Source organism: Hyperoodon ampullatus (genome assembly GCF_949752795.1).
Source record: "Hyperoodon ampullatus genome assembly, chromosome: 18".
Lineage (NCBI taxonomy): Eukaryota > Metazoa > Chordata > Mammalia > Artiodactyla > Ziphiidae > Hyperoodon > Hyperoodon ampullatus.
In genome coordinates this window covers 59032867-59055543 of record NC_136931.1, presented here as the reverse complement: position 1 = coordinate 59055543, position 22677 = coordinate 59032867, and the positions used below count along the sequence as shown (strand labels likewise).

General features: G+C 50.8%; 1 protein-coding gene across 1 annotated transcript; it reads left to right on the top strand.

Annotated features, from left to right (window-relative positions):
• Nucleotides 1-22488, top strand: LOC307066928 (uncharacterized protein; the record flags this gene model as incomplete). The annotated part of the gene is made up of 19 exons (XM_079724144.1): nt 1-92; nt 252-287; nt 471-758; nt 906-1208; nt 1435-1731; nt 1993-2295; nt 2584-2609; nt 2751-2950; nt 3535-3727; nt 14431-14585; nt 15824-16237; nt 16296-16418; nt 18084-18154; nt 18366-18547; nt 18960-18963; nt 19115-19258; nt 20688-20804; nt 21711-21814; nt 22345-22488. The coding sequence occupies exons 1-19, from the start codon at nt 59-61 to the stop codon at nt 22486-22488; spliced, it is 3138 nt and encodes a 1045-aa protein (XP_079580270.1). The 5' UTR covers nt 1-58.
• Nucleotides 22489-22677: the final 189 nt, after the last annotated feature.

Below are 22677 nucleotides of genomic sequence, written 5' to 3'. Positions count from 1 at the left end.
CCTGTGAGCACCGTGGTCTCCTCCATCTGCACCGCCTGGACCACAGGGACGAGACGCCATGACCCCCGGCCTCACGGCCCTGCTCTGCCTCGGTGAGATGGAGGAGGGGGAGGGGAAGCCCTAGCCGGGGAGGGACCCCTCCCCACAGCCAGGCTGCTCTGTCAGGAGACCCCAGGACTCAGGAGGCTCCCGGGCAGGAGAGGCGCTGCTCAGGGTTCAGGGCAAACCTCTCACAGGGGCCTCTCTTCCAGGGCTGAGTGTGGGCCTGAGGACCCCGGTGCAGGCAGGTGAGTCTGTCCCCAGGTGTCCCAGCTCCCTCCTGCTCATGGGGACAAGGGGCCACCCCCAGGCAATGGGGATGGGGAGCAGCAGTTCTGGGCTGAAGGGGGGGAGTCTGGGAGGTTGGGGGCTGAGAGCTGGGGACCTGGGGGTGAGGAGGTCTTGTGACGCAGCCTCTGATGTCCTTCCAGGCACCCTCCCCAAACCCACCATCTGGGCTGAGCCAGGCTCTGTGATCCCCAGGGGGAGCCCCGTGACCATCTGGTGTGAGGGGATCCCGGGGGCCCGGGAGTTCCATCTGAATAAAGAGGGAAGCTCAGCTTCCTGGGACAGACAGCCCTCACTGGAGCCCGGGGACAAGGGCAAGTTGTCCATCCCACACATGACACAGTCCTACGCAGGGAGGTATCACTGTTACTACTACTTCAGCCCCACTGGCTGGTCAGAGCACAGTGACCCCCTGGAGCTGGTGGTGACAGGTGAGAGGACACTCGGGGGTCCCGGCCTCAGGCTCTGCCCTCAGGAAGGGGGTCTGCTCTCAGGGGTGTGTCCCTCTCACAGCCCAGCCCTGGGGGAGGGGAGGGGTGTGTGAGCCCCATTTCACGAGCTCCCTCCTTCTCTCCTAGAGGCCCACAGCAAACCCACCCTCTCAGCCCTGCCGAGCCCTGTGGTGACCTCGGGAGGGAATGTGACCCTCCAGTGTGGCTCATGGCAGGGATGGGAAGGGTTCATTCTGACTAAGGAAGGAGAACCCAAGTCCTTCTGGATCCTGGATGCACAGCGACGCCCCGATGGGCAGACCCAGGCCCTGTTCCCCGTGGGTCCCGTGACCCCCAGCCACAGGTGGACGTTCAGATGCCACGGCTTTAACAGGGACACCCCCCAGGTGTGGTCGGCCCCCAGTGACCCCCTGGAGCTCCTGGTCCCAGGTGAGGAGGTCCCACCCTGGCCTCACGCACTTTTTGAGGCACGAGACAGATTATTAGGTGCTTTTCTCCCAGGATTGTCCCAGATGAGAGGGTGGGGTGGGGGGGGAGTGGGGCGCACAGGACAGAGACGCAGAGCGTGAGCGACAGTGAGGCCTGGGGACCAGGACGGGAGAAGGGGCTTCATGGGAGGAAGCAGCCCCTACAGCCCAGGCTGCTCGTCCCCCAGGTGTGTCTGGGAAGCCCTCCCTCCTGACCCCGCAGGGCCCTGTCGTGGCCTCTGGACAGAGCCTGGCCCTCCAGTGTCGCTCTGACGTCGGCTATGACAGATTCGCTCTGTCCCAGGAGGGGGCACAGGCCCTCCCCCAGCGCCCTGGCCGGCAGCCCCACGCTGGGCTCTCTCAGGCCGACTTCCCCCTGGGCCCGGTGACCAGCACCCATGGGGGCCGGTACAGATGCTACGGTGGACACAACCTCTCCTCCGAGTGGTCGGCCCCCAGTGACCCCCTGGACATCCTGGTGGCAGGTGAGGAGCCAGCGGGTCAGTCAGGGACCCAGACTCTGCACAGGCCCTGCCGGGGGAGCCCCAGGTGGTAATGCTGGGACCAGGCATGAGGGGTCCGCAGGGAGGGAGGGAGAGAGACAGAGAGAGACGAGGGTGGGCAGGGAGAGGGAGAGACACACAGGAAACAGAGACAGACAGAGATGAGGGGCCTCAGGGAGGCCCTGCTGAGTCGCAGTTCAGAACCAGGGGGCGGGCAGCCCTCACCCCGCTTCCTCTCTCTAGGACGGTTCCCTGACACGCCCTCCCTCTCGGTGCAGCCGGGCCCCGTGGTGGCCTCAGGAGAGAACGTGACCCTGCTGTGTCAGTCAGGGAGCACAAGGGAAACTTTCCTTCTGTCCAAGGAGGGGGCAGCCCGGCCCCCACTGCGTCTTAGATCAAAGTACCGAGGTCGGCCTTTCCAGGCCGAATTCTCCCTGAGTCCTGTGACCTCAGCCCACAGTGGGACCTACAGGTGCTACAGCTCACTCAGCAGTAACCCCTACCTGCTGTCACACGCCAGTGCCCCCCTGGAGCTCGCGGTCTCAGGTGAGGGGCCCTGACCCTGTCCTTTCTGACTCAGACAGCTCAGGGCTGTGTCCCCTGAGCACTCTGGGCTGAGGTTGAACGAGGGAGGGTCACCCAGAGGGGGCTGTGCCCCTCAGAGGGCCTCCCATCCCCTCCCACACCTTCTCACCTCACCTGGGATCCTGGAGGTGACAGGTGGGCAGTGGGAGGGTCTTGGGGAGGACGCAGGGCAGGTGAGGGGGAGAGTTTAGTGAGGTGGGGACTCCGGGGTCCGCCTCATCCTCACCCCCTTCCGGTCCTCATCCCCAGGACCCGCAGGGGGCCCCAGCCCCCTGGTACAGGCTCCAATTCAACAACTGGGGAGTCACTGAGGCCTCTTTGCTCAGGGGGAACACTGGCCACCCCAGGGCAGTTGGAGACTCTCTCAGAGGATCTAATGTCCCTCAGCTCCTCGGGGACAGGTTTGTCTCCCAAAGGGACTAGAATCCAGCAAAGATGCAGGGGGACCCCAGGGATCCGGGGGCTCTGAGGCTGGTTGGATGAAGGGTGGGGGGAAGAGGAAGATGTTGAGGAAGAGGAAGATGCTGGGGGCGAGCTCTGGGGAGAAGCAGCCCCCGCCCCTCAGCCCCCATCCTGACCCCCAGGAGGTTCGAAGGATCAGCTCCCCACCATTGCAGTCAGGCCCGCAGTGGGGTGAGGGAGGGTCCTTGGGACGTGGTGGTGGGTCCAGGGCGGGCAGGGCTGGGTCACACCTCAGTTACCAACTGAAGCGCCTGTTCAGGTGAAGGGCCCACACTCTGTACTGTGTGAGCTCAGTCAGCTCAGGGTCCTGTCCTCAGGAATGTCTGAGGCAGTAAGATAAGAGGGGGCATGGGGGCTCCACAGAGGAGGACCCAGGACCCGGGAGAAGGGCTCGTGTCTCCCCAACTCCTCACTCACACCCTCACCTTATGATTCTCATGAGCAGGTGACACCATCCACCCACCACAAAACAAGTCAGACGCCAGCAGTGATTAGTAAAAGAAATCCTCAGTTATGGGGATGGGTTCCGAGGGTCTGTCCTGTCGAGGACAGAACAGAAGGAACCAGTTCCCTGGGTGGACATCCAGGGTTCAGGAGTGATTGGGATCTGCTCTGACCTTGTGACCTCTTTGTCCAGAATTCCTACCCTCACACCCCCAACACTACACAGTGGAGAATCTCATCCGGATGGGCATGGCTGGCTTGATCCTGCTGGGCCTCGGGATTCTGCTCTTTCAGGCTCGACACGGCCACGGAGGAACCCAAGATGCAGCCAGGAGCTGAACACAAGAGGAAACCATGCACCGTCCCGAGTGGTGGAGCCCTGGACATGACCTTACATGCCCAGGAGGTTCTGGAAGAGAATCTGCAGCATGTGTTGTGTGAACTGTCTGACCAGGGAGGGAGAGACATGGTGTGGGTGCAGGAGAAGGTCTGGGAACCCCTGTGGAGGACTGGGCCTCGGTTAACCATGCTGCCTTCCCTCCCCACTAGTGATGACTCTCCCTGACTGCCCCGTCCCCTCTCAGCCCTGTGATGTGAGGCACACCCCACACGGCAGGTCTGTTTCCACACCTTACACACCTTCATGCTCTGGCCCACTTTCATGTAATACATTTGTTTATTTTTAATTTCCACACTGGCTGCTGTGTGCTATTGACCTCCATCCCTTCACTCAGAAACAGAATGTCGTTAAAGTAACTGAATAAATGGGTGAACTTGGGGTCCTGTTTCGAACAGATAAATCCAAAACTCTTCCCTAAAACTCTCTCTGGACCAGATGACACCTGGTATAGTTTCTCCAGAAACACCATTAGTGTGAAGGAACACCCTGGCGTTTGAAGTGACAGCCAGCTGCTGTGCTGGTAAACGGGCTTAGGAATTTATCATTTTGTAAAAAGCCCAGATGTGTGGCATTTGTCTCTTTCTTTAGTGTAAATACTCTCTTCATGGCCAATCTCATGGTACCTGTATGAATGCACTGAAGGCAGAGTGGGGAAGTAATGAGTAGAATTGTCTTTCCCAAAGAACTGAGTCTGATCCAGCTGGAGCACAGCTCAGTGATGACCCCGATACACACAGATGTGTCCTCTATATAAAGCATCATGATTAGATCATTTCCACTTCAGCTTTATGCCCTGGTTTCCATGAAATTATCATGCCCAAATCCTAGTCCCAGTCCTTTGCATCCTAGTCCATCCCCATGAGAGGCAAAAGAGAAAACAATGGAAATATCAGCTGTGGGAGAAAACACTGAGCACTTTAAATCCCAATACATTATTGGTAGGTGTACTAATTGCCTCAGTCAATTTGGGGAGTAAATAAGAATTATCGGTTAAAAGGAAGAGACACACAGCTCTGACCCAGAGTTATATAACTTAGAGGAAAATGTGTACATAACCATGAGTATACATTCAGGAGAACTTTGACAGAGGGGTCGTTCATATTAGACAAAATCATAGAAACAAATCTCACCAAAAATGAATGGATTGTTATACATATGCAACCGAATTTTATATGACAGAAAAATACACAAAGTTAAACTGCTACAATAATACAGATCAATTTTCAAGCATGATAGTCAATAAGTAAAGAAAAACTATAAGAGTATACTTCATTACATCAAATTCAAAAGCAGACAATGTGGGACCCAACTAAACAAAATAAGAATTTAAAGAGGAAAAATAACAATTGATACCAGAGAAATACAAAAAATCATAAAAGAATACTATAAACAATTCTTTGCTAACAAACTGGACCACCTAGAAGAAATGGACACGTTTTAGGAACATACAGCCCACCAAAACTGAATCGAGAAGAAATAGTTAACTTTGAATAGACTGATCACTGCGACTGAAATAGAATCTGGCACTGACATATATACACTACCAAATGTAAAACAGATAGCTAGTAGGAAGCAGCCACATAGCACAGGGAGCTCAACTTTGTGACCACCTAGAGGGGTGGGATAGGGAGGGTGGGAGGGAAACTCAAGAGGGAGGAGATGTGGGGATATATGTATATGTATGGCTGATTCACTTTGTTATACAGCAGAAACTAACACACCATTGTAAAGCAATTATACTCCAATAAAGATGTTAAAAAAAAAAAAAACCTCCCTGCAAACAAACATCCAGGACTGGATGACTTCATGAGAGAATTCTGCCAAACATAAAAAGAAGATCTTATACTGATCCTTCTCAAACACTTCCAAAATATTGAAGAGGAGGAAACAGTCCCAAAGGCATTGTATGAAGCCACAATCACCCCGATACCCAAAACCAGACAAAGACACTGCCAAAAAAGAAAATTACAGACCAATAGTTCTGATGAATATAGATGCAAAAATGCTTAACAAAATATTAGCAAACCAAATCCAACAACACATAAAAAGAATCATACACCATGATCAACTTGGATTCATGCCATGGTCACAAGGATGGTTCAACATACACAAATAAATCAGTGTGATACAACGTATCAACAAAAGAAAAGACAAAACCGATTCCACACTAGGAACTCCAGTTGGAAGAGCCAGGTGCGAGGCCTCTTCACGTGGCCCCCTGTGAGCAAGTGAAACCAGACTAAACACAAAGGAAAAAAAAAAAAGCCATCTCAGAGCTGTGACTATTTTCAAGGCTACTGTTTTTCTCTGTGAAACACACTGCCTTTGGGGCAAAACAAGGAAGAAGCTGGTGATTCTCATGTGCAGCACAGAAGGAGAGCCACTGCAGGCCAGCCTCCCCAACTCTGAAGGCACTCCAGCTGTGTGGCTGACAGGGTCTTGGTGCTCCAGCTGAGTGTCAGGCCTGAGCCTCTGAGGTGGGAGAGCTGAGTTCAGAGACCACCAGAGACCTCCTGGCCCCGTGAAATATCAATCGGTGAGAGCTCTCCAAGAGATCTCCATCTCAACGCTAAGACCCAGCCCCACTCAACGACCAGCAAGCTACAGTGCTGGACACCCCATGCCGAACAACTAGCAAGACAGGAACACAATCTCACCTATTAGCAGAGAGGCTGCCTAAAATCATACTAAGCTCACAGACACCCCAAAACACACCACCAGACACGGTCCTGCCCACCAGGAAGACAAGATCCAGCCTCATGCACCAGAACACAGGCACCAGTCCCCTCTACCAGGAAGCCTATGCAACTCACTTACCAACCTTACCCACTGGGGGCAGACACCAAAAACAATGGGAACTATGAACCTTCAGCCTGCAAAAAGGAGACCCCAAACACAGTAAGTTAAGCAAAATGAGAACACAGAGAAATACACAGCAGATGAAAGAGCAAGGTAAAAACCCACCAGACCAAACAAATGAAGAGGAAATAGGCAGTCTACCTGAAAAATAATTCAGAGTAATGACAGTAAAGATGATCCAAAATCTTGGAAATACAATGGAGAAAATAAAAGAAACGTTTAACAAGGATGTAGAAGAACTAAAAAGCAAACAAACAATGATAAACAACACAATAAATGAAATTAAAAATTCTCCAGAAGGAATCAATAGCAGAAAAACTGAGGCAGAAGAATGGATAAGTGACCTGGAAAATAAAATAGTGGAAATAACTACTGCAGAGCAGAATAAAGAAAAAAGAATGAAAAGAATTGAGGACAGTCTCAGAGACCTCTGGGACAACATTAAATGTACCAACATTCAAATTATAGGAATCCCAGAAGAAGAAGCGCAAAAGAAAGGGACTGAGAAAATATGTGAAGAGATTATAGTTGAAAACTTCCCTAATATGGGAAAGGAAATAGTCAATCAAGTCCAGGAAGCACAGAGAGTCCCATACAGGATAAATCAAAGGAGAATCATGCCAAGACACGTATTATTCAAACTATCAAAAAATTAAATACAAAGAAAAAATACTAAAAGCAGCAACGGAAGAGCAACAAATAACATACAAGGGAATCCCCATAAGGTTAACAGCTGATCTTTCTGCAGGCCAGAAGGGAGTGGCGGGACATATTTAAAGTGATGAAAGGGAAAAACTTACAACCAAGATTACTCTACCCAGCAAGGATCTCATTCAGATTTCACAGAGAAATCAAAACCTTTACAGACAAGCAAAAGCTGAGAGAATTCAGCACCACCAAACCAGCTTCACAACAAATGCTAAAGGAACTTCTCTAGGCAGGAAACACAAGAGAAGGAAAAGAGCTATAATAACAAACCCAAAACAATTAAGAAAATGGTAATAGGAACATACATATCGAAAATTACCTTAAATGTAAATGGATTAAATGCTCCAACCAAAAGACATAGACTGGCTGAATGGATACAAAAACAAGACCCATATATGCTCTCAACAAGAGACCCACTTCAGACCTAGGGACACATACAGATGAAAGTGAGGGGATGGAAAAAGGTATTCCATGTAAATGGAAATCAAAAGAAAGCTGGAGGGCCTCCCTGGTGGCGCAGTGGTTGAGAGTCTGCCTGCCGATGCAGGGGATACGGGTTCGTACCCCAGTCCGGGAGGATCCCATATGCCGCGGAGCGGCTGGGCCCGTGAGCCTTGGCTGCTGAGCCTGCGCATCCAGAGCCTGTGCTCCGCAACGGGAGAGGCCACAACAGTGAGAGGCCCACGTACCGCAAAAAAAAAAAAAAAAAAGCTGGGGCTTCCCTGGTGGCGCAGTGGTTGAGAGTCCGCCTGCCGATGCAGGGGTCACGGGTTCGTGCCCCGATCCAGGAGGATCCCACATGCCGCGGAGCGGCTGGGCCCGTGAGCCACGGCCGCTGAGCCTGCGCGTCCGGAGCCCGTGCTCCGCAGAGGGAGAGGCCACAACAGTGAGAGGCCTGCATACCGCAACAAAAAAAAAAAAAAAAAAAAAAAAAAAGCTGGAGTAGCAATTCTCATATCAGACAAAATAGACTTTAAAACAAAGACTATTATGAGAGACAAAGAAGGACACTACATAATGATCAAGGGATGAATCCAAGAAGAAGATATAGCAATTATAAATATTTATGCACCCAACATAGGAGCACCTCAATACATAAGGCAAATGTTAACAGCCATAAAAGGGGAAAGCGACAATAACACAATAATAGCAGGGGACTTTAACACCCCACTTTCACCAACGGACACATCAACCAAAATGAAAATAAATAAGGAAACACAAGCTTTAAATGATACATTAAACAAGATGGACTTAATTGATATTTATAGGACATTCCATCCAAAAACAACAGAATACACTTTCTTCTCAAGTGCTCATGGAACATTCTCCAGGATAGATCATATCTTGGGTCACAAATCAAGCCCTGGTAAATTTAAGAAAATTGAAATCGTATCAAGTATCTTTTCTGACCACAATGCTATGAGACTAGATATGAATTACAGGAAAAAAACTGTAAAAATATACAAACACATGGAGGCTAAACAATACACTACTAAATAACCAAGAGATCACTGAGGAAATCAAAGAGGAAATCAAAAAACACCTAGAAACAAATGACAATGAAAACAAGATGGCCCATAACCTATGGGATGCGGCAAAAGCAGTTTTAAGAGGGAAATTTATAGCAATACAATCCTACCTCAAGAAACAAGAAAAATCTCAAATAAACAACCTAACCTTACACCTAAAGCAATTAGAGAAAGAACAAAAAACCCCCAAAGTTAGCAGAAGGAAAGAAATCATAAAGATCAAATCAGAAATAAATGAAAAAGGAATGAAGGAAATAATAGCAAAGATCAACAAAACTAAAAGCTGGTTCTTTGGGAAGATAAACAAAATTGATAAACCATTAGCCAGACTCATCAAGAAAAAAAGGGAGAAGACTCAAATCAATAGAATTAGAAATGAAAAAGGAGAAGTAACAACTGACACTGAAGAAATACAAAGGATCATGAGAGATTACTACAAGCAACTCTATGCCAATAAAATGGACAACCTGGAAGAAATGGACAAATTCTTAGAAATGCACAGCCTTCCGAGACTGAACCAGGAAGAAACAGAAAATATAAACAGACCAATCACAAGCACTGAAACTGAAACTGTGATTTAAAATCTTCCAATAAACAAAAGCCCAGGACCAGATGGCTTCACAGGCGAATTCTATCAAACATTTAGAGAAGACCCAACACCTATCCTTCTCAAACTCTTCCAAAATATAGCAGAAGGAGGAACAATCCCAAACTCATTCTATGAGGCCACCATCACCCTGATACCAAAACCAGACAAAGATGTTACAAAAAAAGAAAACTACAGACCAATATCATTGATGAACATAGATGCAAAAATCTCAACAAAGTACTAGCAAACAGAATCCAACAGCACATTTAAAGGATCATTCACCATGATCAAGTGGGGTTTATCCCAGGAATGCAAGGATTCTTCAATATACGCAAATCAATCAATGTGATACACAATATTAACAAATTGAAGGAGAAAAACCATATGATCATCTCAATAAATTCAGAAAAAGTTTTTGACAAAATTCAACACCAATTTATGATAAAAACTCTCCAGAAAGTAGGCATAGAGGGAACTTACCTCAACATAAGAAAGGCCATATATGACAAACCCACATTCTCAATGATGAAAAACTGAAACCATTTCCACTAAGATCAGGAAGAAGACAAGGCTGCCCACTCTCACCACATTTATTCAACATAGTTTTGGAAGTTTTAGCCACAGCAATCAGGGACAAAAAAGAAATAAAACAAATCCAAATTGGAAAAGAAGAAGTAAATCTGTCACTGTTTTCAGATGACATGATACTATACATAGAGAATCCTAAAGATGCTACCAGAAAACTATTAGAGCTAATCAATGAATTTGGTAAAGTAGCAGGATACAAAATTAATGCACAGAAATCTCTTGCATTCCTATACAATAATGATGAAACATCTGAAAGAGAAATTAAGGAAACATTCCCATTTACCATTACAACAAAAAGAATAAAATACCTGAGAGTGAACCTACCTAAAGAGACAAAAGACCTGTATGCAGACAACTATAAGACACTGATGAAAGAGATTAAAGATGATACAAACAGATGGAGAGATATACCATATTCTTGGATTGGAAGAATCAACACTGTGAAAATGACGATACTACCCAAAGCAATCTACAGATTCAATGCAATCCCTATCAAACTACCAATGGCATTTTTCACAGAACTAGAAGAAAAAATTCAACAATTTGTATGAAAAACAAAAGATACCGAATAGCCAAAGCAGTCTTGAGAAAGAAAAATGGAGCTGGAGGAATCAGACTCCTTGACTTCAGACTATACTACAAAGCTACAGTAATCAAGACAGTATGGTACTGGCTCAAAACCAGAAATATAGATCAATGGAACAGGATAGAAAGCCCAGAGATAAACTCACACACATATGGTCACCTTATCTTTGATAAAGGAGGCAAGAGTATACAATGGAGAAAAGACAGCCTCTTCAATAAGTGGTGCTGGGAAAACTGGACAGCTACATGTAAAAGAATGAAATTAGAACACTTCCTAACACCATACACAAAAATAAACTCAGAATGGATTCAAGTCCTAAATGTAAGGCCAGACACTATAAAACTCTTAGAGGAAAACATAGGCAGAACACTCTATGACATAAATCACAGCAAGATCCTTTTTGATCCACCTCCTAGAGAAATGGAAATAAAAACAAAAATTAACAAATGGGACTTAGTGAAACTTAAAAGCTTTTGCACAGCAAAGGAAACCATAAACAAGATGAAAAGACAACCCTCAGAATGGGAGAAAATATTTGCAATTGAAGCAACTGACAAAGGATTAATCTCCAAAATATATAAGCAGCTCATGCAGCTCAATATCAAAAAAACAAACAACCCAATCCAAAAAAGGGCAGAAGACCTAAACAGACATTTCTCCAAAGAAGATATACACATTGCCAACAAACACAGGAAAGGATGCTCAACATCAGTAATCATTAGAGAAATGTAAATCAAAACTACAATGAGGTATCACCTCACACCAGTCAGAATGGCTATCATCAAAAAATCTACAAACAATAAATGCTGGAGAGGGTGTGGAGAAAAGGGAACCCTCTCGCACTGTTGGTGGAAATGTAAATTGATACGGCCACTATGGAGAACAGTATGGAGGTTCCTTAAAAAACTAAAAGTAGAACTACCATATGACCCAGCAATCCCACTACTGGGCATATACCCTGAGAAAACCATAATTCAAAAAGACTCATGTACCACAATGTTCACTGCAGCACTATTTACAATAGCTAGGACATGGAAGCAACCTAAGTGTCCATCGACAAATGAATTGGTAAAGAAGATGTGGCACATATATACAATGAAATATTACTCAGCCATAGAAAGAAACGAAATTGAGTTATTTGTAGCGAGGTGGATGGACCTAGAGTCTGCCATACAGAGTGAAGTAAGTCAGAAAGAGAAAAACAAATACCATATGCTAACACATATATATGGAATCTAAAAAAAAAAAAAAAGAAGGTTCTGAAGAACCTAGGGGCAGGACAGGAATAAAGATGCAGACGTAGAGAATGGACTTGAGGACACGGGGAGGGGGTAGGGTAAGCTGAGATGAAGCCAGAGGATGGCATTGACATATATACACTATCAAATGTAAAATAGATGGCTAGTGGGAAGCAGCAGCATAGCACAGGGAGATCAGCTCATGCTTTGTGACCACATAGAGGGCTGGGATAGGGAGGGTGGGAGGGAGACGCAAGAGGGAGGGGATATGGGGATATATGTATACACATAGCTTATTCACTTTGTTATACAGCAGCAACTAACACAACAATTTAAAGTAATTATACTCCAGTAAAGATGTTTTTAAAAAACCACATAAAACCACATGATCATCTCAATAGATACAGAAAAAGCATTTGATAAAATTCAACACCCATTCATGATAAACACTCACCAAAGTGAGTACAAAGGGGACATATCTCAACATAATAAAAGCTATTTATGATAAACCCACAGGCAACATAATACTCAATGGTGAAAAGCTGAAAGCCTTCCAGCTGAATTGTGGAACAAGACAAGGATGCCCACTCTCACCACTCCTGTTCAACATAGTATTGCAAGTCCTAGCCACAGCAATCAGACAAAGAAAAAGAAAAAGGTATTCAAATTGGAAGGAAAGAGGTAAAATTGTCTTTGCATGCAGATGGCATGATACTCCATATAGAAAACCCTAAAGACTCCACACAACAACTATTAGAAATGATAAGTGAATTCAGCAAGGTAGCAGAATACAAGATTAACACAGAGACATCTGTTGCTTTTCATTACACTAACAGTGAAATATCAGAAAAAATGTAAAAACTCAATCTCTTAAAATTGCATCAAAAATAAAATACCTAGGAGTAAACCTGATGAAGGAGGTGAAAGACATATACTTTGAGAACTATAAAACATTGATAAAGGAAACTGAAAATAATTCAAAGAAATGGAAAGATATCCCATGCTCTTAGATTGGAATAATTGATATAGGTAAAATGGCCACACTACCCAAAGCAATCTACAGATTTAACACAATACCTATCAAATTACCCATGACATTTTTCACAGAACTAGAACAAATAATCCTAAAATTTATATGGAACCACAAAAGACCCAGAATTGCAAGAACAATCCTGAGGAAAAAGAACAAAGCTGGGGGCATAACCCTCCCAGACTTCAGACAATACTACAAAGCTACAGTAATCAAAAGAGAATGATATTGGCACAAAAACAGACCCAAGAATCAATGGAACAGACGTGAGAGCCCAGAAATAAACCCACACACCCATGGTCAATTTTAGTATTCGACAAAGGAGGCAAGGATATACAATGGAGAAAAGACGGTCTCTTCAATAAGTGGTGCTAGGAAAACCAGACAGCTCCATGCAAAAGAATGAAATTAGAACATTCTCTAACACCATATACAAAAATAAATTCAAAATCAATTAAAGACCTAAATGTAAGATCAGATACTATAAAACTCCTAGGGAAAAACATAGGCAGAATACTCTTTGACGTAAATCACAGCAACATTTTTTTTGGATCCATCTCTTTAGAGTAATGGAAATAAAATATATATATATAAACAAATGGGGCCTAATTAAACTTAAAAGCTTTTGCCCAGCAAAGGAGACTGTAAACAAAATGAAAAGACAGCCTACTCACTGAGAGAAGTATCTGCAAATGATGGGACCAACAAGGGATTAATTTCCAAAATATACAAACAGCTCATGGAGCTAAATATCAAAAAAACAAACTACCAAGTTAAAATGGAGAGAAGACCTAAATAGACATTTCTCCAAGAAGACATACAGATGGCCAACAGGCACATGAAAAGACGGTCTACATCACTAATTATTAGAGAAATGCAAACCAAAACCACAGTGAGGTTATCACCCCTACCGGTCAGAATGGCCATCATCAAAAAGTCTACAAAAATAAATGCTGGAGAGGGTGTGGCGAAAAGGGAGCCCTCCTACACTGTTGGTGGGAATATAAACTGGTGCAGGCACTATGGAGAACAGTGTGGACGCTTCTTTTAAAAACTAAAAATAGGGCTTCCCTGGTGGCACAGTGGTTAAGAATCTGCCTGCCAATGCAGGGGACACGGGTTCGATCCCTGGTCCAGGAAGATCCCACAGGCCGTGAAGCAACTAAGCCCATGTGCCACAACTACTGAGCCTGCACTCTAGAGCCCGCGAGCCACAACTACTGAAGCCCACACGCCTAGAGCCCGAGCTGCGCAACAAGAGAAGCCACCGCAATGAGAAGCCCACGCACCGCAATGAAGAGTAGCCCCACTCGCCTCAATTAAAGTCCGCAGGGAGCAACGAAGACCCAACGCAGCCATAAATAAATAAATAAATAAATAAATTTATTTTTAAAAAAAGTTACTGTCTTGGGGGACAAGAGGTGGGGAGGAGCAGAAACGACTCAGAGGTCTGGATGGAGAGGAATGACCAGAAGGTGCTGCTGTGGATAGAAACAAGGAAGTCAGAGAGAGGAAGGGTTTGGGAGAAACAAAACCGCGTTCCCAGTGCAGGAGGCAGGTAGTGGTTCCTCTGTGTGTCAGTTGACAGGATTAGAAATATCTCCCCGAGCCTCCTTCTCCCCTGGGGTCATCTGTTCTGTGACAGCCCCACCGGCTCTGCTAGACAAGCAAGGCAGACAGTGGAGGAGCCCTCAGTGCTTCACCCGCTTCCACCTCACACACAATGAGCCCATCCAACAGCCCTGGCCCGGAGCCCCGTGAATCCATGACCCTGGTCCAGCACCACAGTCAAGCTCGGCAGCAGACTCAGGAGGACTGGTTGGTGCAACCCAGCACCTCCTTCCTGGCTCTTCCACCCCAGGGCCTCACTCCCAGCTGAGGAATTTGATTCTCATGGCCCCAACCTGATCTACTGCAGGACCCTCCCCTAAAAATAATTCTTCCAGGGTCTCCACCTGCCTTCAAGTAAATTCCAAGTATCTCCAGCTGACACTCCCTGAGGCTGATGATCAGAAGGGGCTGACCTCTCAGGAACAGCAAAGCTAACTCCTACCTCAAAGCAAGCTCATCCCAGTTAACCACCTCCCCTCCCCAGACGCACACCTGAGTTCTCACCACACTTGTGTCTTCTCAAGGGGTCATCTTTGAGCCGATTATGAAAACCATAGACCCCTTTCCAAACCACCTAGAAGTCTTCCTGATTCATCCCACTCAACTGCGAATGTATTTTGTGGTAGGATTTGTGGGAGGGTTACATAAGAAAACCTCATAAACCACTTAGATACTGATCCACTCATCACCTAGTGGTCAAATTGGTGCTGGAGCTGTATCACTGTTTATTACCAATACAGTCCTCCTACAGTCCAATCCCTATGGAGTGGCGACCATCTCAGCACAGCTGTGTGTTCATATCTCCCTTTCCTGAAAATTACCCTCTTGTCTTAAGGATAAAATCCAGGCACACTTGCAGGGTGCACTAGACCCTGTGTGACCAGGGCCCAGCATCCCCTGAACTCCAGTGCTCAGAACAGCTCCGCCTCTTCCCGGCCCAGGGTGCCGGCCCCTCACCACTCCTGTGCTAACCTCTATCAGCCAGGGTCTCTCCTTCTCCAGAAGGTCCCCGCACTCCCATCACAAGGTTGCTGGGCTTCCACCTGTCACTGTGCCTCACTGTTTTTCTCCTTCTGTACAGCTGAACAAAACTAGACCCAAATTATTTATTGTCTAAATATGTATTGTCTGCTGTCATCATCAGAGCTCCATGAGTCCAGGGAAAGAATCAGTCACCTTCACCAATGAATCTCATGTCTGGATATAGTAACTGCTCAATAAACGTTGGAAGGAAGGAACAAATTTTGCATTTTCAGCGTCTCGGGAAAGGGAAGGGGCTTCTCCAAGGTCACACAGGTTCTATGAAAACCAAAATCAGAACTGGAACCAAGCAGTGCACTGGGCGGTGCCAAGCAGGTGTCTCTTGCTTCCCCAGTGTTTGGACTGAACAGACCCAAGGGCGCCCCTTCCTCCAGACTCTGACCACCCTCCAAACTTTTTTCCAGTCACAACCTTGGAATCACCCACTCAGCTCTCCTCAGCCTCCGGGACCAGCCAACACCATTTTCTGAGCTTAGCTCCTTGTTGACCAAGCATGAGCTCCCAGATTCGTCACAATTACTCCGCCCGGTGGAGGCCGCCGTCACCTGCCTGGTAACGTGCATCAGCCGCTCTCCCACACCTACCTGTCTCTGCGCTTCTCTTTGGACCCGACGCAGCAGCTCGCGAGGGCGTGAGACATCGTTTCGCGAACTGACCGAGGAGAAGCCGGAGGGCCCGAGCTTACTGGAAAAGGCAAAAGCAGCGCTGTGGCCGCGCCCTCTTCCAGGACGTGCCGAAGCTGTCCCAGGAGCCGTGGGTAAAGCCCAGGACGCCGTGGAAGCCGCCTGGCTGACGGAGAAGAACCTGCGCCAGGCCCTGTGGGTCCGCAGACCCTCGGTTCTCCCCGCGCAGACTCCACCTCTGGACTTCCTGGAGCCACTTCCTGGATGAGCAGGTGAAGCTCATCAAGAAGATGGGCGACCACCTGACCAACCTCCGCAGGCTGCTCGGCCCCCAGGCTGGGCTGCGCGAGTGTCTCTTCCAAAGGCTCAGCCCCAGGCACCACTAGGAGCCCCTGGAGCCCAGCGGCCTGTGAGGAGCCCCTCTGGGGTCAGGGCTTCTGCCTGCAGCCTCTCCCTGCAGCCACTGGGCAGCTTGTTAACCGCCCTGGAGCCCTCTCCGAGCCCTGGGCCAAAGGGAAACAATAAAGCTTTCTGCAGCAAAAAAAAAAAAAAAAAAAGAATCGGAGCCCAAACTGGGCTGCTCCTAGGCCCTGCCCTGCACCCTCCACTTCCTGTCCTGGGACGAGCGTCACTCTCCGTCTTTGGGTTTGGCCCGAGAGGCAGAGTGCGTGGGGTCTGGTGAGACCCGGATGTGGTCTGGAAGGTCCCAGAGCCTGCTGTCTCCTGGGCCCCACCCTGCAGGTAGAGCAGCGTGAGGCCCTGGGGGGGGGCTGTTCCTCTTCCTGAGAGGCTGCTATGAAGGAACCGGTAACGTGTAACACAGAGCCTGCACCTTGTCACCCGCCGCGTGTCTGTCTGTCCTGCTGGCTCGGTGGATTTTGTAAGACACCAGCACAGCTGGGGACCATGGGAGGCCCAGCCACGACCCCAACCCTCACTGCCCTTCTCTGCCTCGGTGGGCTTTGGGGAAGGGAGTGGGGAAGGGGCCCCTCTCCTCCCAGGTCTGAAGCTGAGAGACCCCAGGTCTAAGAAGGCTCAGGGGCGGCAGAACCCGGTGGGGGAGGGCGGAAGCGCTCAGCCCCAGATTGGACCCCAGCACTCAGGGCCCAGGCCAGGCCTGGAGCATCTATGTGTTCTGGAGGACGGGCGCTCACAGGGAACTCTCTTCTAGGGCTGTGCCCAGACCCATGGGACCAGGTCCAGGCAGGTGAGCGCCCCCAAGACCTGCTTCAATCCCACAAGCCCCTGGTCATCTGGGGCGAGCACAGCAGGTCTGGGATGATGGTGACCTGTCTGGAAGGGGTCTGGCGGTGACAGCTGGGGAAACTGAGGGGAGAAAGGCACCCCTGACACTTCAGGTCTGATTGCTTTCCAGGAATCCACCTGAAACCCTCCATCTGGGCTGACCTACGCCCCATGGTCACCAAGGGAAGCCCTGCGACCATCTGGTGTCCGGGGTCTCTGACGGCTGATGTCTACCGTCTGTATAGAGAGAGGCCCTCTGGACTCTGGGAGGCTAAGGCCCCACAGGACTCCAGTAGCAAGGCCAGTTTCCCCTTTCAATCCTCAAGCTCAAGCACTGCAGGGCAGTATCAGTGTGTCTATTGCAGCAGGAAAGACAGGGCAGAGTGGAGTGACCCCCCGCTCCTGGTGGGGACAGGTAGGAGGGAGGACCCGGGTCCCCTCCCACTGCAGCGTCGTCCTTACAGGCAGAGGGAGCAGAGTGTGGGCTCAGGGGGACGGACGTCTCCTCTCACAGCCCACACCTGCGGTGAGCGGGGTGAAGGTCCCCGTTTAACCCAGCCCCTTCCCCTCCCTCGGGGTGCGCAGAGCCCCTCCTTCTCAGCCCAGCCACGCCCTGTGGTGGCCTCAGGAGGGAGCGTGTCCCTGGCATGCAGCTCACAGTTTGCAGCAGGCACTTTGCACCTGCTGAAGGAGGGAGGTGCTGACCCGCCCGACACCGGACATCGAGGACCCATGGGAGGGGACAGGCCGTGTGCCCTGTGGGCCCCCTCAACTCCTCCCGTGGGGGGACCTGCAGACGCTATGATTCTCCCAGCTCCCTCCACGTGTGGTCACACCCCAGTGACCCTCTGCATCGCCAGGTCACAGGTGAGGGCCCCCAGCCCCATCGTTTCCTGGACCCCTGACCTGAGCCTTGTGCCCAGTGAGCCCTGGGGTGATGGAGGGTCAGGGGCAGTGGCCTCCTGGGGCGGAACCACTGGCGGGAGGCCTGGGAGGGACCAGGGAGAACTCTCACTGCAGCCCCAGTGAGCAATGTGGGGTGTGCGTCCCCCTTGGTGCCACTGTCCCTTCTCTGCAGGCGTGTACAGGGAGCCCTCCCTCTCAGCCCAGCCGGACTCACTCGTGCTCTGTGGAGACAGCCTGACCCTCCGGTGTCACTCAAAGGCCGGCTCTGGCAGATTTGCTCTGACCAAGGACAAGGAGGTCACACCTCCCCTCTGTCTTGAGGCCCAGCACAGCCCTGACTTCCCCCTGGGCCATGTGAGCCGCACCCATGGGGGCCGGTACAGATGCTACGGTGGACACAGCCTCTTCTAAGTGTGGTCGGCCGCCAGCGCCCCCCTGCACAGCCTAGTCGTGGTGAGGAGCCCCTGTCCTGCCCCATGTCCTGACTGTGTTCTCAGGGTGCTGGGCCCAGAGTCACCCCTGGTGGTGATGGGGTCCTGGGAGGAGTCCTACAGCAGACATTGAGATAGGGCAGTGGTCCACGGAGAGTGAGTGAGAAAAATGGAGCGGGTGCCGGGAGATAAGAGAGACCCACACAGAGGGGCTGAGAGCAGCTGAGAGGGGGTCACAGACAGGGTCCCTGGAGAGAGGATGGTGGTCCCTCAGCTCAGGGTCAGGGGTGTGTAGGGGGTGGCTCTGTACACATCACGACCTTCCTCGCCCCCAGGAAGGTACGGGAAACCCTCCCTTTCAGCCCAGCCGGGACCTTCAGTGCCCTGGGGAGAGAACACGACCCTGCAGTGTGGCTCTGAGGTCTGGTCCGATCCCCTCCATCTGTCCAAGGAGGGGTCACTCACTCCTCCCCAGCACCTTCGTCTGCAGGACACGGCTCCACCCTTTCAGAACAAGTTCACCTTGAGTCCTGTGACCTCAGCCCACAGTGGGATCTACACGTGCTACAGCTCACTGAGCACCTCCCCCTCCCTGAGGTCACAGCCCAGCGACGCCTGGAGCTCTTGCTCTCAGGTGGGGGACCCCAGCCCTGGCCCTGTGTGTCTTCCTGGTCAGTTCAGGGTCCTGTCCCCAGCTCTGGGCTGGGCTGGGGGTGAGGGGGTCACAGAAGGAGGGGAATCAACAGTAAAGGGATGGACCAAGCCAGAGCAACTCCCTTCCCTGCACCATCCTCATCCTCATCCCTGGGGTCCAGACATGTTGCAGGTGGTAGAGCAGACTCGGGGCTGACCAGAAGGGGAAAAGACCAGAGCCCCCCATCTCCATCCTCCTCTGGTCCCCAATCCTCGTAGCCCCTCACCCTGAGAGAACAACACAAGAGCGGGTGGCTAGCAGAGGCCTCAATCCTCACGGGACCAAGATCACAGGCCCTGGCACAGCTTGTGTCCCAGCAGGGCTGGGAGTCGAGCAGAGATGTGGGGAGACCAAAGGGCTCCCGGGGCTGAGGCTGGTGGATGAAGGGTGGGGGATCATGGAGAGGGAGATGTCAGGGCCCATCCTGGGGCAGGAGCAGTGGGCTGTGTGGGGAGAAGCAGCCCCCGGCCCTCCCCTCCTGTCCGGACCCCCAGGAGGCTCTGAGGATCAGCTTCTCCCCCACACAGAGTCAGGCGTGTAGACGGGTGAGTGAGGGTCTCTGTGAGGAGGTGGTGGTGGGAGGAGCTCAGTCTGGTCTTGGCTCAGCCCACTTCCTGAGTTAATGACCTGAGGAAAGTTCCTTCTTCTCACTGGGATCCACTTCCCCGACTGCAAAGGGCAAGAAGTCTGCTCCGACACTGTGCGTGGGGATGGTGTCTGAGCCCTCCTCCTTAAAGCCAGGGGCTTCAGCCCTCCAAGGAGCAGCCGTGGGGTCAGGGAAAGAACAGGGCTTGGAAGTCACACCGCTCTGCTACTTCCCAAGCTCGGGATCTTGGCTGAGTCATGTTCCTCGCAGAGTCCGAGGCTCACCCTGCGTGGAGGAGCCCTCCGGCTTCCTCCCTCGACGGGGAGCCCTCAGCACAGGCCCTGTTTAGAGCTCAGGAAGGCCAGAGCCTCCCGCCTGCCCCTCCCAGACACACACTCCCTTGTCCACACAGGCCCCGTGGGGGGATGCCAGGCCTCTGCAGAGTGGGGACAGATCTGGGCTGGGCTGGCAGAGGAGTAGGGGTTGGGTTTGAGGGACACGTCTCTGCACTGGTGTTCTGCCTGGAGGCGACAGCATTAAAAAATAATTTTAAAAAAATACGAGGGAGCCCACAGTCCTGGGTTCCAACCCCAGCTCTGCCATGTCCAGGCTGGGTCACCTGGGGTTTGTGAATTCCCTCTCTGTGTCTCTGTTTCCTCGTCTGTAAAATGGGTGGGGTGGGTTAGAGGAGATGAATGCACAGACCCCAGCACGAGCCTGCACACAGTAGGCGCTCAACTGAATGGCATCTTGGGCTCACTCATGACGTCACTGGTGCCCCAGGTCTCAAACGGTACCTGAACGTTCTGATCGGGGTCTCGGTGGCCTTTGTCCTGCTGCCCCTCGTCCTCCTCGTCCTCCTCGTCCGACACCAGAGTCAGAGCAGACGCAGGAAGTCGGGTGAGCAGGGAACGGGGTGACCCAGGCCCCTGCAGGTGCTGGGCTTCGGGCACCAGCCAAAGGGAAACCTAAGAGACGGGTGAAGTCAGGTTAGAAAACCCCTCCAGCATCTCCGAATGAGAAAATCTAAAAAGAAGAGATTAAATATGAGCGTACACGTATTTTAAAGTATTCTTTTGATTTTTTTAAACTTACGAAATGTTTGAAAACACATGCAAGTTTTGTATTTTATGGTTTAGATTTTTCTCTTGACTTCTTTATGGAGGTGGGAGGGGATTATAATCTTATCAGTTCGTAGGCCCTCGCAGATCTTACTGTAACCCTAGAGAAGGGTTCTGGGGTGGGTTGGAGGCCAATTCCCAACTTCCTGCAGCGGCCGCAGCATCAGTGCCCGAGGACAGAGGCCGGCAAAAGAGGCAAGACCTCTCCCAGGGACTCCCACCCCGCCCAGCCTGCGTGCAGCTCCTGCACCGCCCCTCACACTCCTCTCCTCCCCCAGCTCCAGCCCATCTGCGGACGTCGAGGAGAGCTTGTGTAAAGGGAAGAGGGGCCATCCTGGGGGCAGGAGACAGGGCCAGACAATGTGGGTGGGCAGTGGACACCAGGCAGTGGTTGGAAAGGGTTCTGGGCTTGGGGATGTGAGAGCTCGAATCTGATCCTGTGTGGCCTTGGCCACGTCGCTGACCCTCTCTGGACATCTGCTGTGAGATGTCAGGGAATCTCGGCAAGAGATGGCACCCCCTTCTTCTGTCCCCACCGGATGCTGTCGTGGAAGACACACAGCCGGAGGACGGCAGGCAGCTGGTCAGGTCAGCTCCCCCAATCCTGACCAGGGCACCCACACCTCCTTGTTCAGACGTCAAATCCAGCAGACACTGAACCCTGACGCCACTCAACTCCTGGCAGCCTCTCCCTTCTGGAAGCACCTGCCCTGTGGGCTGCTGCAACCCCACACCTGGTCTCTGACCTTCAAGGTGTTGAATGCTCAGGTGGAGCTGGCAGGGCTGAAGGTTAGGGCTAAGAGTCTGTGCCCCCCACAAAGGGGCTAAATCCAATCCTGGGGCTGCAGAGAGGCCCAGAGGGGATGCCTTCTAAACTCCAGAGGGTTCTAAAATACTCGCTCAGCCCTCGGCTGTTCCGGGTTGGGTGAACCCCAGCAACGTACCTCGAGCGTTGGTTAACTGGGGTGAGGGTCAGCTCCTGCTCACACTCTGGCAAACCCCAGCTCCTCCCAGGCTGCGGCGGGGTCTGACCGTCCCTCCATGGTGACGGCGCCACACCCAATTCCTACCTCCAGTCCCTCTCCCCTGCACCAAACTTACACAACCAGCCACCAGTCACAGGAATTTCCACTTCCTTCACTTCCCTCCTCCCTGAGGCTCAAAGCTACAGGGACTGAAAGAAGGATAAAGATTCAGAGACCAGCCCTCAGTGTCTCCAGCAGAGCCTTGATGACTAAGACCACCAAGGAGTGCCTCCTTTCCTCCCGGAGCCCCAGGCTCCCCCCACAACCAACCTCCCTCCCTCTCCCCCACGCCAGGCCGCTGCATCTGAAGCCCCCCAGGATGTGACCTATGCCCAGCTGAACCACTCGACCCTCAGACGGGAGACTGCACCCCCTGCCCCCCAGTCAGGGGAGCCCCCAGAAGAGCCCAGCGTGTATGCTGCTGTCACCATCCGCTAGCCCAGGAAGGACCCAGACCCCATGCTCCAGGGACTGGATTTCAGGGACCCCCAGGAGCTGCCCCCATAAATGCTTATACTGAACTCCAGCCAGCCTGGAGTCCTGACACGAACCACCAGGAGCTTGAGACCTCCTGGAAGCCAACTGCTTCCACAACTCCATGGTCATCACAGCTGATTTTATGGTCCC